This window comes from Festucalex cinctus, chromosome 10 (assembly GCF_051991245.1).
Source record: "Festucalex cinctus isolate MCC-2025b chromosome 10, RoL_Fcin_1.0, whole genome shotgun sequence".
NCBI classification, from domain to species: Eukaryota; Metazoa; Chordata; class Actinopteri; order Syngnathiformes; family Syngnathidae; genus Festucalex; species Festucalex cinctus.
In genome coordinates this window covers 7,240,398-7,259,989 of record NC_135420.1, presented here as the reverse complement: position 1 = coordinate 7,259,989, position 19,592 = coordinate 7,240,398, and the positions used below count along the sequence as shown (strand labels likewise).

The following is a 19,592-nucleotide window of genomic DNA, read 5'->3' as shown; positions in this document are numbered from 1 at the left end:
AGCATGCCGATACCATTAATTCCAACTCTAATATAGGATTTTGGATACAGCATCTTGTGTCTTGCTTGTGTACAACATTCACTGATATATGACATGTTCACTGCATGCCGATCTAAGATATCCTATTGGCCCTTGAATGCTCTGAACCAATGGTAGGACAGCTTTTTCATGTTGAGGAAAAAAAAAAACTTAAGTATCGGTATGGTATCGGTATCGGCTGATACTGCAAAGCTGGGTATCAGTATTGGGAGCCAACAAAACGGTATCAGAACAACACTAATTCTCAGATGTGTTTTTATGCCCTCCAAGGCAAGTTGCCTCCAAATCCCTGGCTAATAGGAAAGTAGTAATTGGTATCAAGGAAGTATATTGACATAAGCCTTATAAACTGTTTAGGAGGCTTAGTATTTCAGGGTGAGTAATGTGAGATGAGTTTGAAATTATATTAAAGTGTTTTGAGAATAACTATTCATACTGGCCATTCAAAACATTTTTGGTAGGTATTTGCAGTAGGGTTCGGTGCTTATTCCCAACGAATATTGAGGCTTTACTGTACTACTGATTTGCCTTTACTTTGACCAATGCAGCTACTCTTCTGTTAGAGTTCAGGCAGGACACAAATGGCTGCACTGGAGCTTAACCACATGAGGACTGCTTTGGCAAGTGGCCATGTGTTGCTAGAGAGAAGGCCTGCATGCTTGGATATATTAGCGGGTGGTTTTGTAACCATCGTGATTAAGCAGCCGTGCTCCCGCGGCCTCTGAAAGGCATTCTGATGGGTTTGAGCCAAGTGGATAGGAAGTAGCATAGAGCAGAACCACGTGGTCACCAAGTGAAGAAACTAGTGGACAAGCACGCCATTCAACAGTTTATTTACACTGCACACAACAGCGCTGTTGGTTTTCACATTTAACACACGCGTTTATTGTGGACATAACACTCACAGTTCTCGATGAGCGCAAGTTGGTTTACATTTTGGCGTTGTCAGTGACAGCAGTTTATTGTCACAGAATACGATTTTACAGTTGGATTGAGCCAGGGCTAATGTGACAAATGAACCATATCCCGCTGGATCATGTCATCTTTCACACACACCCTTCTCCTGCACCTGACTGGTGCCAGTGTTGTGAAAGGCCCTTGTCATACATTCCTCGCCTGTGTTGGCAGGTGTTCGAGGCAGGGTGCCCAATGTAGCTCCAGGGTCAGAGCATGCGTGCTTTCCTCTTGTATTCATATGAACTTGCATTCTAGCTGCATGTTGCAGTAATTGACGCAGAACAAGTGCATATGTAGCTGGTGCGGTAGACACAGTTAAAAGGATCATAATGTCACGCACAGGAATGCAGACCTTTGGCCTTTGACCCAGGAACAAGCCTTGGTGGTTAGTGTGTCAAAGTATTGGTCCTGAACATCAGCTAGTAAAGTATTTTGTTATTCTTTTGGCTGCTGCCACATGGCGAAAGGCTAGAGGACTTATGGTTGTGGTGTTATAAGCATAGGTGGGCAATTTACCAAATTTTGCCTGTCCATCATTCGTCAGTAACTTGGGCACCCTTCAGTTATCATCAGTCATTTTTTCAAGTCGAACCACGTCATTTTATTTTAGCGAAGCTTCCGTCATCACTTTGTCATCACTATTTTAGGACCAACAGACAAAGGTGGGCATTCCGTCAGTACTGACAGACTGGCCATCATTCGCCATTCATCAATAAAACGTCCGTGGCGGACTGAAAGGTCTGTCGGTACTTGACCCGGCTAGTGACGACTGCACTCACTGACAAAAACCCAGTTCTATCAATGCTTATTCCGTCTTTTTTATTTTTTATTTTAGTTTCTTGCCATTCATAAAAAAAACAACAACAGAAATTCTGTCAGTAGTGACGGAATGCCCACCACTTTAGTAGACCTTGAAAGTAGCCAGGAAGTAGAAGCATTTTGTGACAAAGAGTTGTCATTCGCGCGGGACTTAAACCATGACCCTGTGGCTTAAAATCCAAGTCCTAATGCTGCGTTCTCACCAAAAGTGAGGGATGGTGATTTAGCGGCGCGTTTGCATTGTATTCAATGGAGTTTGCGCGCAATGGAACGAAAGTGCGTGGGGCGGCGCGGAGGGACGCGGTGTGCAGCAGCGAAAATCCGTATATTCACATGTCCGTCGAAGTTAAAAAAATTTAACTTTTTTTCGCGTTTCCCCTCGCGGTAGCCAATCGGCTTCGAGTACGGGCCACGTCACACACAGCGTCCTCTCTATTGTCACCCCGAGCGCAACAACACGGCCAGCCGTGACAAAATGATGATCAAGAAAGTGCTGGTAAGTCCGTTTACTTGCTTTTGAACGGTACCGAGTTAGCAGCAGTGCTTATTATTAATGCCACAAATGCCGGCCGCCAGATTGCCACTAAAAAAAGCGAAAGTGCGATCACATAACTCAAAAGAGGATAAAATAGTGCCACGGCTGTTTTGTCCAAGGAAAGAAGCGGAAGTAGTTGGCGGTGCCCACTTTTTGTTGACTCGCTAAAGTGCTCCACTTCCTTGTTCACCAAGGGACACGCCTCCTCCGCTCCGGTGCGCATGAAAGCGCGAAGTAGCGGCAATCATTCCAAAAAACTCAACGCAATGAAACGCTCACGAATGAAGCGTTCCAGTTCGCCTTTTCGGATTTGGTGAGAACGTAGAATAAGAGATGATGCCACCCAATACAACAACATTTAATATTTAAAATTTCAAATTGAGCAAACTAGTAAGATGTTTTCATCACTTAATGCTTTCTAGTTAATGTGGCTGGATGATGCCTGACTTGGCACTGGTGTGTTTTGAGCTCCTTTCTTAAAATGTTTTTTTCACACGTGTATTTGCTACAGGAATAATGTCATCATTTGTATGTGCAGTGACGTTTGAGGCTTTTTATATATATAGTGGAAAACAAGTTTCAGATTTGACTGGGCCCTGTGTTTGCAAGACCCCTCCCTTGTTGTTATTTGGTGATTTTTAACCTAATATGTTTTCCACCCATGGCCTTCTTCTCAGAGATCCTCTGTGTCTATTATTGGAAGCTTGCATAAGGAAGGCTACTGAGTAAAGGGGGAAATGAGGCTAAACATGGTTGGCTGAGGAATGTGAGTGAACAGCACTGTTCACTTGTACATTCACCGGCAGCTTTGCCAGACTTCTAGATCAACATACTTACTGTAACTCTCAGTGCCTGGACAAGGGACGTCTTTGTCCTCTATTCTTTGGTCACACTCTGTCCTACTCCCCATCTTGTACCACCTCTGCCTTCCCCCTCTCACTTATGTGACTCAATATATAATAACTCCAGGTTACCTCTGAAAATACTGTAGAGCTAGTAAGATTGGCTGGTCAAACTATCCATCCTTCTTCTTTCTTCTTTGTGTCAATATCTCTCTCCATGAAACAAGTCTGGCGTCAGAGGTTTATCCTCAAGTTATCTAATTTAAAATGCTTAATAAAATCATCTAACCCATCAGTAGTTAAGAATCTGAAAAACACAATTGAATGGAAGTCTCATTTAGGCCTTCATATAGCATCTCGTGGACCTTATTGCGCGTTCCAAATGGGGTTAGTTCTCAAAGCAGTCATCAAAGGACTTGCCAAGTCATGTGATACAGACCTAATCCTGTATGAACTGTGGCTCCCATGCTACAAGGTGTTCCCTCCTAAGTGGAAAGGGGGCAGGTATATGACCGAGGGATTCGTGTTAAAACCCTATGAATTTAGACATTCCACTTAAAGTCCCAGAATGCTTTCTTTTCCTTGATATAGAGGTAACATAGTAATCATTGACAGTGAAAAAAGTCAAGTAAAACAAATCAATAATGATGAAGGTGAATTAATGTTATGCCTTTGGTTCAATGTATGAGTGTGACAATGAGTTTTTTTCTTTACTTGTGAATGAATTCTCCTCAAAGAAATCTCCCCTCCAAAAATATTTATTTTTGCTGTAGACTAAATATACTTGAGGTTGACCCAAAGTTTGCATTCTCTTGTGGTACTTTTCCAAGCATTCACTATAGACTCTTGCATGCTATTTATGGATTAAGTCCAATTGGACAGTCTGAAACCTTCCACTTCTTCTTGCACCCGATGTGCTTGTTTGTTGTAATGGGTCATTAACTCATTTGTGTAAATATGTTTTTTTGTTTGTTTTGTTTTTAATGTTTTGAGTGTCCCAAAGACGTATTTATCCGCTTTTGTTTGTTTGTTTGTTTGTTTGTTTTTAACGCCAGAGCATACAGAAGGCTTTGATCCAGCCTCTCAACTGCAAAGAACGGTTGCAGAAATGGTAGTTATTACACAAACGGCCAGCAGGTGGCAGCAGAGCAAAGGAGATCAACCAGGGCCATGTAGAAAAAAAGCTCACTTACTTACAATTTTAAATAGATTTGTGAATAATGATGAAACTTAGCTCTCTTCTAATGCGAATTGCTGCAAAACGGAAACCGATACACATACTTTTTTCCTGATGAAAGATGAGACTTTAATCTTTCTTTTGATAGGTTCCATGCTTTTATAGCAATAGAACGCAATATTCTGTGGGCCTTGCAAAATCAGTCCAAATCCAGTAAAACAGCCGGGAGCGAACGGGATAACTTCTGTCAAAATGGCTGGGAGTGAATGAGTTAACTTGTATGATGAAGGCTCTCCCAAATAATTTATCTGGTATTCCTTTAATTTATCAGGCAAAATATTTTTGTCGACTTTTGAGTTGATTATGCTGCCCATTCATCCATCCAGTAGCAGTGCAGTGCTTGTAAAAGATAATGTAAATTCAATACGAAAAGTCTCCTATTTAACTTCTCTTTACTATTTTATTGTCTTTGTAGATGCTCCTGACTTCACAAATAGTGTTGGATTCTCCCCTCCTTCCAGCCCAAACCCCACTAAGAAAAGCACCATCAACTGGTCATTCCCAGACAAGATCAAATCCCCACGCACCGTCAGGAAAATTTCCATGAAGATGAAAAAGCTTCCAGAGCTGAGCCGGAAACTCAGCGTGAAGGGTCAAAGCAGCAGTAACAGCAATGGAAGTGGTCATTTAGAGCCCAGATCCCATTCGCTTCGAGCTACAGGTGCGGGGTCTGAGGCCACTTCCCAAAGTTCAGGCCCTCAACGATTGGTTGTATCTGGTGTTGGGCTTGCCAGTCGAAATGTGATCTCACGCTACCATTTGGACAGCAGCGTGTCTACGCAACACAGCTTCAATAAGAAGAAAAACAATGGCAGCTCCAAATCGGCCAGTAAAGGTGGATACTTAAGCGATGGTGATTCACCAGAACTGGTGGCTAAATCTGGGAAGCATAGTTCTGTTGAGGGCAAGGGAGGCAGATATAAGGACACAGAAGGACCAAGTGGAAGCTCCAAACTAATTGGTACCGATTTGGATATAGATGCTTTCCGACATTATTGCTTCACAGAGCAGCCCAAATGCAGCCAGTACATCTCTGGACTGATGAGCCTGCACTTTTATGGTGCTGAGGACCTCAAACCACCTCGCATTGACTCTCGTGATGTCTACTGCGCCATCCAAGTGGACTCGGTTAATAAAGCACGGACTGCGCTCCTCACCTGCCGAACTACCTTCTTGGGTATGGACCACACCTTCAACATCGAGCTGGAGAATGCCCAGCATTTGAAGCTCGTTGTGTTTAGCTGGGAGCCTACTCCAAGGCGAAATCGTGTCTGCTGTCACGGTACAGTGGTCCTACCTGCACTCTTCAGGGTAATACGATCCCACCAGCTGGCAGTCAAGCTGGAACCTCGCGGATTGATATATGTCAAGTTGAACCTGATGGAGCAGTGGCAGAACTCCTTGGATGGAGGACCAAACGGCAACAGGGAGCCCCAAGTATTTGGTGTGGAGGCATGGCGGGTGGTGGAGAGAGAGGACACCGGACTCTTGGTGCCGCTGCTTATAACCAAGTGCATCGATGAAATCGAGAAACGGGGTTGCCAGGTGAGTCTAAACTGCATCCAAAGTGTACAAGTTCTGTAAATTAATTTAATCTTATCTTTACTACAAACACTGATGTTTGAAATTTCTCTTAATCACGTATTTTTTCCTTTTAACAAATGTCTATTGGATTTAATCTTTGTAGATTAGCATCAACAGATGGATGACTGTACACACTTGTATATACAGATGCATACAAGCTCAGTTCATGTCCATATACTCCATATAGCCTAAAGCAGGAAAAAAAAGCTATTTTATATGGAAGCAAAGAATAATAGGAACATTATCCTTCCTTTATAATGTGATAAGTAACTTGCCCTGTGGCCATTAATCACACAACGTTGCAGGCATGGGATGAATGGGAAAACTCCATTTAATGGCATCATTGGCTTCTTGAGGTCAGTTCTTCTTATTCAGAGAAGAGAAAGCATTAAGCTATTAGAAACTGCTCATGTGAGGATGATGGACTAGTGGAGTTTTTCCTGGGTCATGTGATCATCTTAACCCCCACCATCCACCCCAGCACATTTTTTATGTGCTCTATGAAAGCCAGCAGCAGTGTTCAGAGAGAGACTAGAGAGGCGACAACATTTCTTCTAATTAGGAGTCAATGACAGTAAAAGTGTTTGGCCATTGTGCACAACATCACTCTAGAGGGGCATGCCAGGGGCAGCGGGTGCCTGGGGCCAAAGGGAAAACATTAAACATCTATAAGGAGGCTAACCCTGCCCTCAGCTACACCACTTATGTTTTTTTGTTGTTGTTTGATTTCAATGGTACTTACCATTTTTATTTACTGATATCTTGTTTGGTTTTCCTGTTAGCTGATAATAAAGCCATCATTTTTTTAATTTTTTTATGAGGAGATATTAAATGATTTGTTTGTCTTGTACACCAAATTTGACCTCTCTATTTGACCCATCTGAGCAAACACACACTGTTAGTGGCATATACTGGAGCAGTGGGCTGCATAAGCATTCGAGGAACAGATCGGTGGATTGGTGTCTTCTTTAGAAGACACTGTAGCCATGTGTCCGGGGATGGTCTTGAACCAGGCCCTGTCAACACACCCATGTGGGTTGGATATGGGCTGGTGAATGTGTCCCATCTGGGCTGCCCAGCTATGTCCCAGGTAATTTTGGCCAGGGATTTCATGGTCCTGTGATTGGCTGGCAACCAGCCTACTGCCCATAGCCAGCTGGGATAGGCTCCGGCACCCCCCCCCCCCCCCCCGTGACCCTTATGAGGAGAAAGCGGTTCAGAATACCGCCTCCCAGTTCCGAGGACTCGGGTTTGAGTCCAGGCACCAGCCTTCCTGGGTGGAGTTTGCATGTTCTCCCCGTGCCTGCGTGGGTTTTCTACGGGTTCTCCGGTCTTCTCCCACATTCCAAAGACATGCATGGCAGGTTAATTGAGCGCTCCTAATTGTCCCTAAGTGTACTTGTGAGTGTGGATGGTTGTTTGTCTCTGTGTGCCCTGCGATTGGCTGGCAACCAGTCCAGGGTGTACCCTGCCTACTGCCCATGGCCAGCTGAGATAGGCTCCAGCGCCCCCACGACATGTGTGAGGAAAAAGTGGTCAAGAAAATGGATGGATGGAACTGCAGAATCAGTGGGAGCCCTGAATGGCAGTCCTATCTGGACATGATTGCAGACAGTCATGATCACTTTAATCAGAACGGGTTTTGTACATTGAATCTTGAGCTGTTTTGAAGAGTTGTGCTATTTTGTTCTTAAATGTATCTTCGGTTCTACTTGTTGAAGGTCACAGAGCTTACTTTCCATCTTTTGCAAGAAATTGTTTTTAGGGCTTGTATATGTGTGCTTTGTGGGATTACTGGGGTGAATAAATGCCAGAAATATGCACTGCCTTTTTTCAAAATAAAGTACTCATCAGATGTGCTGCAGACAATCAAAGTTGTGGTTAAATTTTTATTCTCTTTTCTGTGTGGCCTGGTACCAAATGAACTATGGCCCGGAGAATTGGGACCCCTGATAAAGATTCATTTTATTAAATGAGTTAAATATATTTTCGGCTCATTAATAGACAGTCCCTCTATCTTCCAAGAAATGAGTAAATTTGTACTCTAAAATCAGTTGTTTTTAAAATGCGGAGAATGGATAGCAGGGTCAATAGAATGAGAACGTTGATATGTAATAGTAAAAATGAGTTCACTTACATTTTAGACAGCCTGTAGCACTGTTTATGAGGTTCCAGTTTGCTTATAGGTTTCCTATGTTTATGTAATAAATTCTGCTTTGTCTTAGGTTCATTGTGATTCCACCCTGCACTTGGCTGTCTTTATTTTCATCCCTCCCCTTTGCCCCCAGTTGGCTCCTGTCTTTAATTACCAAAATATTGTGTTCAGTCTATATGAGTCAGAGATCAAGTAGTACCAGTGACAAGTAAAGGATAGCCCTTGGTTATAGTCAGACAGAGGCTAGAAGAGGGTTGACACCAGATCCCATAGGAATCTGCATGTTGTGTCACTAAAACACGCAACAGCAGACACTCAGTGCAGTGTGGTTTTACAAATAATTTTGCGCAGCTCTTTGAAGCAAGCTGTTAGTCAGAGTCACTTAGATTCACATGACCTCAGGGCTCTACAAGCTTTTAAGATGCTGCATTATTGTGGGCCTTTTGAAAAGATGTCCAGCAATGCCTATCCCAAACATTGAAGTTATAATCACCTAGCGTCTATAAGATACTTTCTTTTTGACTTGAGAGCAGTACACATGCCAGTTAAAGTTGCAACTAGGATAGTGAGTGAAACACATTCAATTTCATGAGGAGCACTTGCTGGGTTTCTTTTTTGTACAATGGCATTGTCTTATCATTTTAAATTTATACATGTAAACACATTACACTTATCCAAACTGTTATGGTCCCACAAATTTAATACTAATATTAGTTAGTCTATTTTTATACTTAAAATCCACAAGATTAGACACTACTATTTCATTTCTGAGTTTACAAAGATAATAGCCTTCAGTAATACTTTTTTGAGTGTCAGAGATGTATTCATTTTATATTGTGCTTGCAGTCGTGCATTACATTTTGTGTCAAAAGCTTGAACATATAATGTAACTTATTATTATTTATTGGATCGTATTTGGAAGATTTTTCTTCCTGGGGTCCGCAAAAGTGGAAAAACAAAACAATAAAAATAAAGCTACTAATAACAAAAGTATTAATAATAAAATTAAAAAAAAATAATTCTCATGAATACAAATACAAGCCATGATAACACATTTTAAAAAACAACCACAACACACTGTACAAATTCATACACACATGCATGTATAAGGAATCCATCCATCCATCCATTTTCTTGACTGCTTATTTCAATAAGGAATCATTCAAATTTATTATTATTATTATCATTTGTTAAGGTTTGTAGGTGGAGTAAGTGATGTGGACTCAAATTGAGGAGACAGATCAGATAACGGGAATGGGCAACTTATGCCGATGTCAGACTACACGAAAACAGCCCGATTTCAGCCCGACCGACGTGTCGCGGACAAACGGGGCATGTCGTAAAGGATTTTGGGTTGTCTTGACGTAGCGTCGCCCGTGTAATGTGACACGTTCAACGACTGGTCGCCTGTTGTCCGGGACGGTTCACGACCATCACGACGAAAGTAGAATTTTTGCTCGTCTTGACGCATAATGTGACATACCTCCGACATCGTCCGTTTGGTTCCACAGCATTGACCAATAGCGAGAGGGAGCGAAACGTCAATCACACACTGAACAGCACTTTATAGCTCTTTTTATTTATGTATACATTTGTTTATTTATTCGTTTATGTATTTATTTATTTATCCCCTGGATATTTCATGGGATGGGGCCAGGCAGGTGCATCTCGAGGGGGGAAGAAAAAAAAGCGCAGCGCTGCGGCTGCAGGGAGCGCGCACGCATCTATGCAACCCGTCAGGCAACGGTGACGTGAAGAGAGGACCAAAATATATTGTGACTGTTGTTCTAATAATTTCAGAGATTTGGGCATATGAGTAGGGATGGGCACATATTTAGTGAGGATCGATCACATTTTCATATAGTCGGGCCAGGCCTCGCCGCCTTAACTGTCACCCGCTCTCACTTGAAAGTTTTTTTTTTTCCCCTCGGAGTGAGCTGCGTACTATCCAATGCACCGTACTAAAACAAGTCAAATATGAATAAATGAAGCAGTAAAAAATACTCAAACAATATAATATTTCTGTGTTTGATAAAATAAAACAATATGTCATCCCGCAAATTAATTAACAAAATCAGCTATAATTATTCCGGCGCATATAGGCCTAAATAAATTAAAATACAGTGTTGGCTACTAAATCATATTTTAAACACTATTTGAGGAGCAGGGAGCGCAAGCAATACGCTTACATCACACTTGTCCCATGCGTGCTCCATTCACGCAAACACTCCCTGTCCTTGCCTTTTTTTTTTTTTTTTTTGTCCCACCTTCCCGACAAACAGTGGCCGACGCGTCTCTCTTGGCAAGACAACACGCGATGATCGGCTGGTGTCTTGTCGCGTTCAGACGTGTAATGTGACTACACGCCCCGTCCACGACACGGAGCGAATTTGTCGGGTAATGTGACAGCGCAACTGTCGTGTAAGACAAAAAAATCGCGTAGTCTGACAATTGGCATTAGGGTGATTTATTTACAACTGGGCAAGAAAACTAGACTTGACGTGAAAGGACTTGACTTGACTTGACTTGACTTGACTTGACTTGACTTGACTTGACTTGACTTGACTTGACTTGACTTGACTTGACACCCCAGCATGACCCACGTAACACCATCAATGCACCCACACCAACTGGCCAAACACAACAGGCTAAATACACCAACACTAATGAGCTAAAGAGACACACCTGGGGGAAAACACAAGTGGCTGAGGGCAGTGATTGGTCACACACTGGGAAGGGAAGACACACTCAGGTGGACGTGGTTTGACATAATGAGACAAGGAAAGAAACGAGGAACACATGACAAAACCACCAACCACAGACAAACACACCCAAAAACACCAAAAGAAAACAAAATATCAACCCCACAGAACCAAAACATGACATTATTATTATTATTATTATTATTATTATTATTATCTTAGATATATTTTTGCACTATTGCAATTAAATTGTGATCACTGTAACCCACAGCGACTAACATACTGTCGCTTTGGAACAGTGTGCTGGTCTGTTTATGTAATTGCCAATCACGTTAATAGATATTCTGGTTGGTGTAGTGTTATACTTCTCGATATCGGTCTTCTTGAGATCACTTTTTAAGGATCTCAGAATCGAAGGCAGCACTGATTTGGGATGTTTGATCAAGACTGTTGAGACCGGGCCAGTAGTACTGTGAACAGTGAGGAACAGTGAGAAATGCGGAACGCAGGTGCTGTGCAGCCTTCCTGGCGGTATTGCATGGAGATCCACGCCCCCTAGATTTGTTTCTTTGTACTGTTTCAATAACAACATAGCAGAATTAGTTTTTGTTGCAAATGGTCTTGGTCTGGGGTGTACTTCACAAAGGAGGTTCAACAAACTGTGAGAATAACCCTGAACAACGAGTTCACATACCCACAGATAGGATACTCTACGTTTTCGGTTCCAGTCCAGCTAATTCCAGTGAGTTTTATCAACGCTGAGTAGTTCCGCCAGGACTCACTCCCAGAGTTAAAAGACCGCCCCAACAGAGCCCCGATTCGTCGAGTCGCCATGGCAACGGGGAAGCCAAGTGCGGCGCCGCCCTCTGGTTCCACGTTGCTTTTTTATTTATTTTTTGCCCCTCTCAATCGAAAATCTTAATGCGATCATACGTCGAATTTGAACATGTCTTTATTAAAAACAAAACAAAACAAAAAAAGTGCAACACCGCAGCGGCTCCCCATAGAGGAAGGCGACGTGGGAGAACATTGCTGCTCCGGTCAATGCATAAATTTAAATGTATAGTCCTTTGCAATCACACTACTACAGGGGAAACCTGTAGAATGATAGCTCATTCATTCATTTCATCCTACGAGGGAGAAGCGCACTTGACTTAATATGGAATATGAAACACTTAGATGCAATATAAAAACCTTATTCAAATGGGTATAAGAAAAAAAAAATGGAGCGCAATACTGCATGCTCCGATGTGAGCGCACATGAGTACGTCTGGTAATGTTGCAAATGTAAGAACGGATCAAGTTGTACATGTAGATCATCTGCATCACAGCCCATCATGGACTGTGATGTGAAACGGTACTCAATAAGGTAACTGTACGGAACTGCCAGCATATATACGCGGTCTGACAACATTCTCGCGAGAAATATTTAATTCCCTGCGCAATATTGCGGCACCTTCATCAATAGGTTCATTGTCAAAATGACATGCCATGTTTGTGGACTTTACGTTATAGACTACAGGCGTATTTACGCAAAAAAGTCGCCACAGCGGACTGAATGAATGAGGAAATGAATTGTCGTGTGTGCCTGAAAGGAGGTGGGGACAGGGAAAAACCATTGAACTCAACTCCACCGCCATACCTGTTAATATCGCTTCTAACAGATTGTAACCAGAGATTGCAACCTCCGAATCATTGAAAGATGAGTCCAGGTGCGTTTGCGATATGGCTAGGATGAGTATTCTTGGATCCAACAAGATTACATAACTCTTGTACCTTATTTCTCACACTTCAGTACATACATTTACAGTTACTATGTGACATTGAGGGTTTAAGTACAGAGCAGCAGCCACTAACAACATCTACTGATAGTGGTTTAAATACAGAATTTTGCGTCTCTGGGGGATCAATTCCTACTCAGTGCACCTTTCACAATAGTCCTGTCATAGTCTGGCAGCCAGTCTAGGGTGTAGTCTGCCCTTCAATCAATGTCAGCTATGATAGAATTCAGCACCTGTCAAGCAGAATTGAACAAGGATGGATGCATTAAACTATAATTTATCAGCCCTCCATCACTCTAATTTGACTTACTAAATCCATAAATAGTGGTGACATACAAATAAAAAATACATCTACTGTAAGTGATTATCTAAAATCATCGGAATTATATTTTTGTTGAGGAAGTATTTCATCTCTTTGAATGATGCAAGTGTACCTACAGGCATTTCTGGTAATTAAATGTGGACAATAAAATTATAGTGTAGCGTTGCCAGTAGAGATGCATTCTAGTGACTCTTTGTGCATGTTAATACTGTGTCTGAACAGAGCCACAATTTGTTGGAATTACGTTTGGCCCACAGTCAAGAGCATTAATCAAGTCAAGCACCCATTTCCCTGTTCCTTTGTGGTACTGATAGTTCAGTCATTAAACTGATTTCAGACTAAACACAAATCCCTCTGATCCCATCATTGGTCTCAGCAGCCTACCAAGAGGTCCCCATGCCTGTTGAAGAAACTGGTTTTGTTTGTCCTATTCTACATACAGGCCTGCTGCTGCCTGTCAAGTTGCTTGGCAGCCGCAGTGTATAAAGTACAAGCCCTCTTCCGCTAACAGCTGCTACCCGCCTGGCGCGACTCTCCCCCTAAACAGTCTTTTTTTTTTTTTTTTTTCTGAATGGACTTGTTGTTCATTGTGCCTCCTGACTTCTGTTTACTTGCACACAAAGCTAAAGCCTCAGCTAATCTGTCCTCGTCTCTCCCACTCGTGTGAGGTCTACAAAAAGCAGTGGCGGGTTCGGAAATAACATGACTTCTGCTTCTATACTAGAGCCTGGAAAGAGCAGTAGCATGGGTGTAAATATCATTTTTCTTTCTTTTTTGGTGGAACCGGGTTCAACCCGCTTTCACAGCCCACTGACTTAACCCGTTGCTCGGGCAACCACATCAGTTGGTCAGCCATGCCACATACCAGACAGACAAATGTAGGAAAAATTATGGTATGTCAGTAACCCGCCTTAATCCTAACATAAGAAGACAACTGGTGCCTGGTTTCAGTATCAAACTGTCAATGTCAGGATAAAACTATGCAGACTTTCACTCTCGGGAGGCTTAGGTAACGAAGGACACTTAGATTGTTTATTATTGGTTTATGTTTGCATTTTAAAGCTGAGCTCTGTTGGATTTTTTTTGATGGTATAGGCCAGGGTTTGTCCCAGGTTCACTTAAAGTGGAATGTGACACTTAAGTAGGAATTAGACATTGCTAATCTTGAGATCAGAAGTCACCAACCAGGTTGACCCCAAGGACCAAATAAGTAGCCTGCTGGCCTGTTTAAAAAAAAATAGCAGATCAGGGATTGACCATTGTGATTTCCTAGGAATGTTGTAGAAGTGATCATTTGAAAATGTAAGCACTTGCTGATACTTTGTAATACTATTTTGCGTATTAATATTTTTCTTTCATACATTGTTGATAAATATTGTGAGAAAATATGTACATGAGTCAGTCAAAGGTTTGGGCATGCTTTCCTCTATTGATATTGAGAAACTGTGGTGGTTTAGCCACAGTTATTGAAATTATTGAAAGTAATTTTTAAAGTATTTTACTGGTAAAGAAATTAAGCAATTTCAGAAGTGCATAACAAATTGGTAAATGGTACTTATAAAGCAGTTTTCCACCTTACAAGGCGTTTGAAGTACTTTAGATTTTGAATACTCGTTCACCTACTGATGATGCAAGATCAGGAGCAACTGGGGTTTCAGTATCTTGCTCAAGGACACGTCAACATGGTCACAAGTGCCTCGGAACGAACCCACAACCTCAGGGTTGCAAGACGACCACATTGCTACATGACGGGCCATTCATGTAGCGTTCACATTTATCCGTACCCAAGAATTAGGTCTCAGTTTCAGATTGTGTGACCCTTACTCTAGATCAAGGGTGTCAAACATGCGGCCCGCGGGCCGGATCAGGCCTGCAAATGGGTTTAATCCGGCCCGCGAGATGATTTTGTAAAGTAAAAACAAAAAATTGTAATGTCGGACTAATTAATCAGCTGGCCACAATCAAAACATGTAAATTTGTAATTTCACATGCAGTCCTCAGATGAGCAATGCAACTTTTATGTGGAATCGTCGTCCTGGATGTCATTATTTTACACACAACTTAAACTACGGTTTCTTTATTATTATTTTTTTGTAATCATACACCGACATAAACATGTTAAATACGACACAAATTCAATTACTGGTAACACAAATAGATATGTCAAGGATTGATGTCCTTATAACATCATTAACTGCGCCACACAATGCATTCTGGGAACAATATATATGCAAAACAGGTCGATTTGACACGTCCGGAACGTATACCGGCAAAGTGTTGCCTCGTCCCATTTGCATTTGTGTTATTTTTCGGAACAATATGAATACAGTATATTTTCCACCATGCGGCCCCTGAGCTAACATCAGTTGGACACCCCTGCTCTAGATTTTGCTCTGTAAAACATCCATTTTCCCCCCCTGACCGATACCATTAAAAGTGGAATGAGGAGCTGTGGTATGAGTTGTCACTGATACCGATACTAAGTATTGATACCAGTAGTACTTTTGATGCATAAACCACCCTCCCCAATACATAATTTTAATAAAAGGCCAATAGCATTGTTCCTTAAATGGCAGTTATTTAATTCAAATATCTCATTTCTAGTTCCTGATTGTAAAATGGCCATGAGTACGATACCTTGAAATAATGCCCGGCTATCAGTGTCTGTACTCGCCCATCCACAGCTAATTATGGTATGCATATTATTATCTGTTTGTTCTATCAGAAAATATTTGTTGCTGTCTGGTGCTGCATTACAATGTTAGCAAACTCTCCCTCAATGAAATGATGAAGTCATTTAGCAAGCAGCCCTAATGTAACGGTATATAAGTAAGCATCTCACAAAATATCACTCCTTCAAATGCATCGCCACTTAGATGAAGGACTCACTCAAGGTGTGAAAACGTCTCTGTACTTTTGTTTGACTCTTGCATGAGCAGTGTATGTTTACTTGACCTCATTTCACATGTGTGGGGTGTGTTTGCAGGTGGTGGGGCTGTACCGCCTTTGCGGTTCTGCAGCTGTAAAGAAGGAGCTACGAGAGGCATTTGAGAGAGAAAGTTACGCTGTGGAGCTGTGTGAAAACACCTATCCTGACATCAATGTCATTACAGGTAAGCACGAATGTGAGATGGCAAACACCGTGCACCACCACCACATAATGCCATCAACACCGGCTTATTGATAACACACAAAAGGGAAAAGTGGTCCGTTAAATCATAAGAATTGTAATATCGTCACTGCTATTTGAAAAACACTTCCTCCTGACTACCATCAATTCAAATTTGTCCTCTGTAGTGGACCTTTTTAAACCTGAATATCTCCCACCCAGTGCATATGATTGAATTAACTTTTGTGCTCTAGAGGACATTCAGAGCTTTCCAATGATACCAAATATGTAGGGGTGGGGCTTTGCTACTTTTGATTCCATTATAAAAGAAAATGGCTTCCCTCAGTGCAAGCTCTTTTGAGGGAAGAGGAAAAGTAGGTGTGTAACACTTTTTATTGCACAAATTTAGGCTTTAAATGTTGTTAGCATGTGTTCTATAAGACCCTTAAGAACACATTAAATTATTATTTGAATTATTTTAACTGTATTTGAGCCTAGCTTTTAAGTTTTAAAAATGTCCTCTTTAGTGGACACATCATAGTTTAAAAATAAAAACTTTTTTTCAAAACTTTCGTTTACAGTATTCCAGTTACTTCACAAATATTGGGGAATATCAAAATAAACATGATTGGATTGTCCACTTTTGCCTTTTTTTTTTTTTTTTTTTTTTTTTTTGGATGAAACCGAATGCAAACATCACAAAAATGTATAAAAAAAAAAGAAAAAAGTGTGTTTTACCTGGTAGCAACAGTATTTAATATTTTACAAGTATTTCTAAAATAAATTTAACTTTGTTCAATATAGTACTTGAGAATTTGAGGACATAAAAAAAATGGACATAAGGGTTTTTTCACATAGCAGCGACAATATTTAATATTTTACAAGTATTTTTAAAGTAAATTTAACTTAGTTTTATGTTCAATACTTTCAAATTTGATTACATGTTTTTCCACAGGCAATATTTGAATATTTTGAAATACAAGTGACAAAGGGAAAGCAATCACATGATTATCAAATACAAACATGCTATGAAACTATAGTCATGTGTCACTTTAGTATGATTCAACAGTCCAATCACATTTTTATTTTTATTTTTACATATAAAGTCTACATCGCTGACTTATACCAAGTAGTCTAACTAGGTACGTTGTTGTACTCACCCAGTGCAACAAATAAAACACTTCCAAGCCCACAAAGCATGTCTGAACTAGCATGTTTGCACCACGTAGGTCAACACGCGTGTGTTTACTGCAAAAGCATTCCCCGAGTCAACATACCAGTACATACTGGAGCCTGAGGGAAGGGCCCACACACACACTCACTATCGGACTGTGCTGTACATTCTGGTCATTCCTCCTTTGTCGGTTTCCTAGTTGCTACATGTTCTCGACTGTCCCTTCCCGGTCACATTGAAGTCACATCGGGACATTTTTTTTCTTTCTTTGAAAGGCTTGTAATCTCATGAATTATTAAATGTTCTGGTCCTCTATTGCAATTCATTTAATGATAGTTGCATTATTATTATTAGCATTATAATTATCAGTGATGTCACTATCATTGTTTTATTAATATTTTCTGCTCCAAATATTGTCTACATTTAAAAGTGGTGTCACTTGGATTAAGTGATGGCTACTGCAGTGTGACAATTGGGAGGGGCAGAAGAAAGCGACTTACTCATTATTTTCTGCCAACAAAAAGAGGAAGAGACCATGCAACCCCCTGTTCATTTAGGAGCCGCTGTTGCTTTTAGGAAGAGGCCCCGCATAGGCGTTGTCCTATCATGTCCGCTTTGATCCACATGCATTTGCATGGCAGGGCAAAAAACACAGTTAACAGTTGAGCAGGTTCGAAAAAAAGGGCCAGCACCAGTGCGGCTTGTTGGTTTTTGCTCGCTGCCTAAATTTGCTCTGCCAAGCGAGTTGGAGATGAGCTTGGATGAGTGGGAGAGGGCAGCAACTAGGGGAAGGAAAGCAAATATCACTGCTTCTCTTCATTTTACAATTCATCAACTGTTTTTCTTTTCAGGATTGTAAATAGCTTCTGATTTAGATTTTTAACCGGAGTGTGAACATATACTTAAGAAAGTCTGACTGAGCAAGCCAGGGGATGAGCTGAGAGCACTGGCTTGTCACACTGCTAATTTAAAAGCGGAGCTAGTGAAAAGGATTATCCAAGGGTCAGGGTTCAAGCCAAAGCTTGCAAAACATGCTCAGTGCGTGGCACTTCATTGTTTCAAATCACAAGAACATTTCAGTCAAAGTACCGCAAACAGTTTTGCCAACATGATCTGCACACTTCTGACAATCGAGTCAATTTGCAGCACAATATCTTCAGCCCCAGCTTTAGTGCTCCGTGTTCATGCTGGTTTCAGTCTAGAAGTTCAGTGCGTCTTGCACCAATCTAGTACAGCCACGCAATACCGTATTAGTTAATGGTTATTTTGGTTCTTCTTCATAAATTCAATTTGTTGTGTGCTGAAAGGTTTGCATCCCAAAGGCGCAGAATCAAATAAGATTTTATCTATTTATTCACATCGAGAGGCAGAAACTCAGAGACGCTGTACACAGGAACAGGTGGATAATAACCCGACAAAGAACACGCACTACTCAGACAGCTTATATAGAGAATCAATCAATGTCATCATAGAGCGTGGCAAGACATCATATGACATGAAGTTCTCCTATTGGTTGTCGACCCATACATCACACAGTACCAAAGATTCCTGACACCACACACATCATCTAAAGGATTAAGGATTGATATCACACAGCCTAAAACTAGTTGAAACTAGATAATGGTTATATCACAGTTACATCAATACAAAACAGACACTTGACCTCACGGTAGCAAAACGCAACTTAACAGGACATGAACTCAAACATCACTTAAGTTGCATTGCAACTTGATGATGGCCACATAAAACAAAAACATCTCATGAGACAAAACATCACTAATCATCACTCAAACATCACCCCTTCATGACACCATCATGACACAATTATTCGACTGAACCGAACTGTCCTGATAGCTGGAAACTGCGCTGATACTTCGAAGCTTTTCCAGCACGCTTTTCTATACCAATTCCTATTAATGAGGGGAACTCATGCACAGTAAATCAAATAAGCGTTTTAACACTACCAAATAATTAAAGCCTTTTTAAGAGAATGGGTTCCATTGATGAGGAACTAATTCAAGCATTTACCCTTGTAATGGTACTCTCTGTGTTCCGTAAGTCATGCTGCTAAAAAGCTATTAGCGGTATTGGCGATAAGTAGTGGTCTGTAATTTGCCCAATCTGACGAGTCTTTTCCATAGCCTCCTTCCTTTCTTTCCCTGCACCCTCAGCAATACGCCAGTGAAGACATGGAAAGTCATTAACAAGTGCCTCCTTTGTTGCCGAACAAACACAGATGGTATTTGGCTCATGCATGGGGGATTAGCTGAACCCGGAGCAGGCCAGGGATTCAGGCAACCAGTTTACAAAGAGCTTCAGGCTTGCGTGACTTTCCA

The 19,592-nt window shown here is 41.3% G+C and overlaps 1 protein-coding gene across 1 annotated transcript in view; it reads left to right on the top strand.

The window, feature by feature from the left end:
• The window catches only part of syde2 (synapse defective 1, Rho GTPase, homolog 2 (C. elegans)), a 63,483-nt gene that overhangs the window by 23,750 nt on the left and 20,141 nt on the right, over nucleotides 1–19,592 (top strand). Inside the window, exons 4-5 of the mRNA XM_077534494.1 lie at nucleotides 4,845–5,974; nucleotides 15,960–16,086. Of these exons, the coding sequence (XP_077390620.1) occupies nucleotides 4,845–5,974; nucleotides 15,960–16,086 (1,257 nt within the window). The remainder of the gene's footprint in view (nucleotides 1–4,844; nucleotides 5,975–15,959; nucleotides 16,087–19,592) is intronic.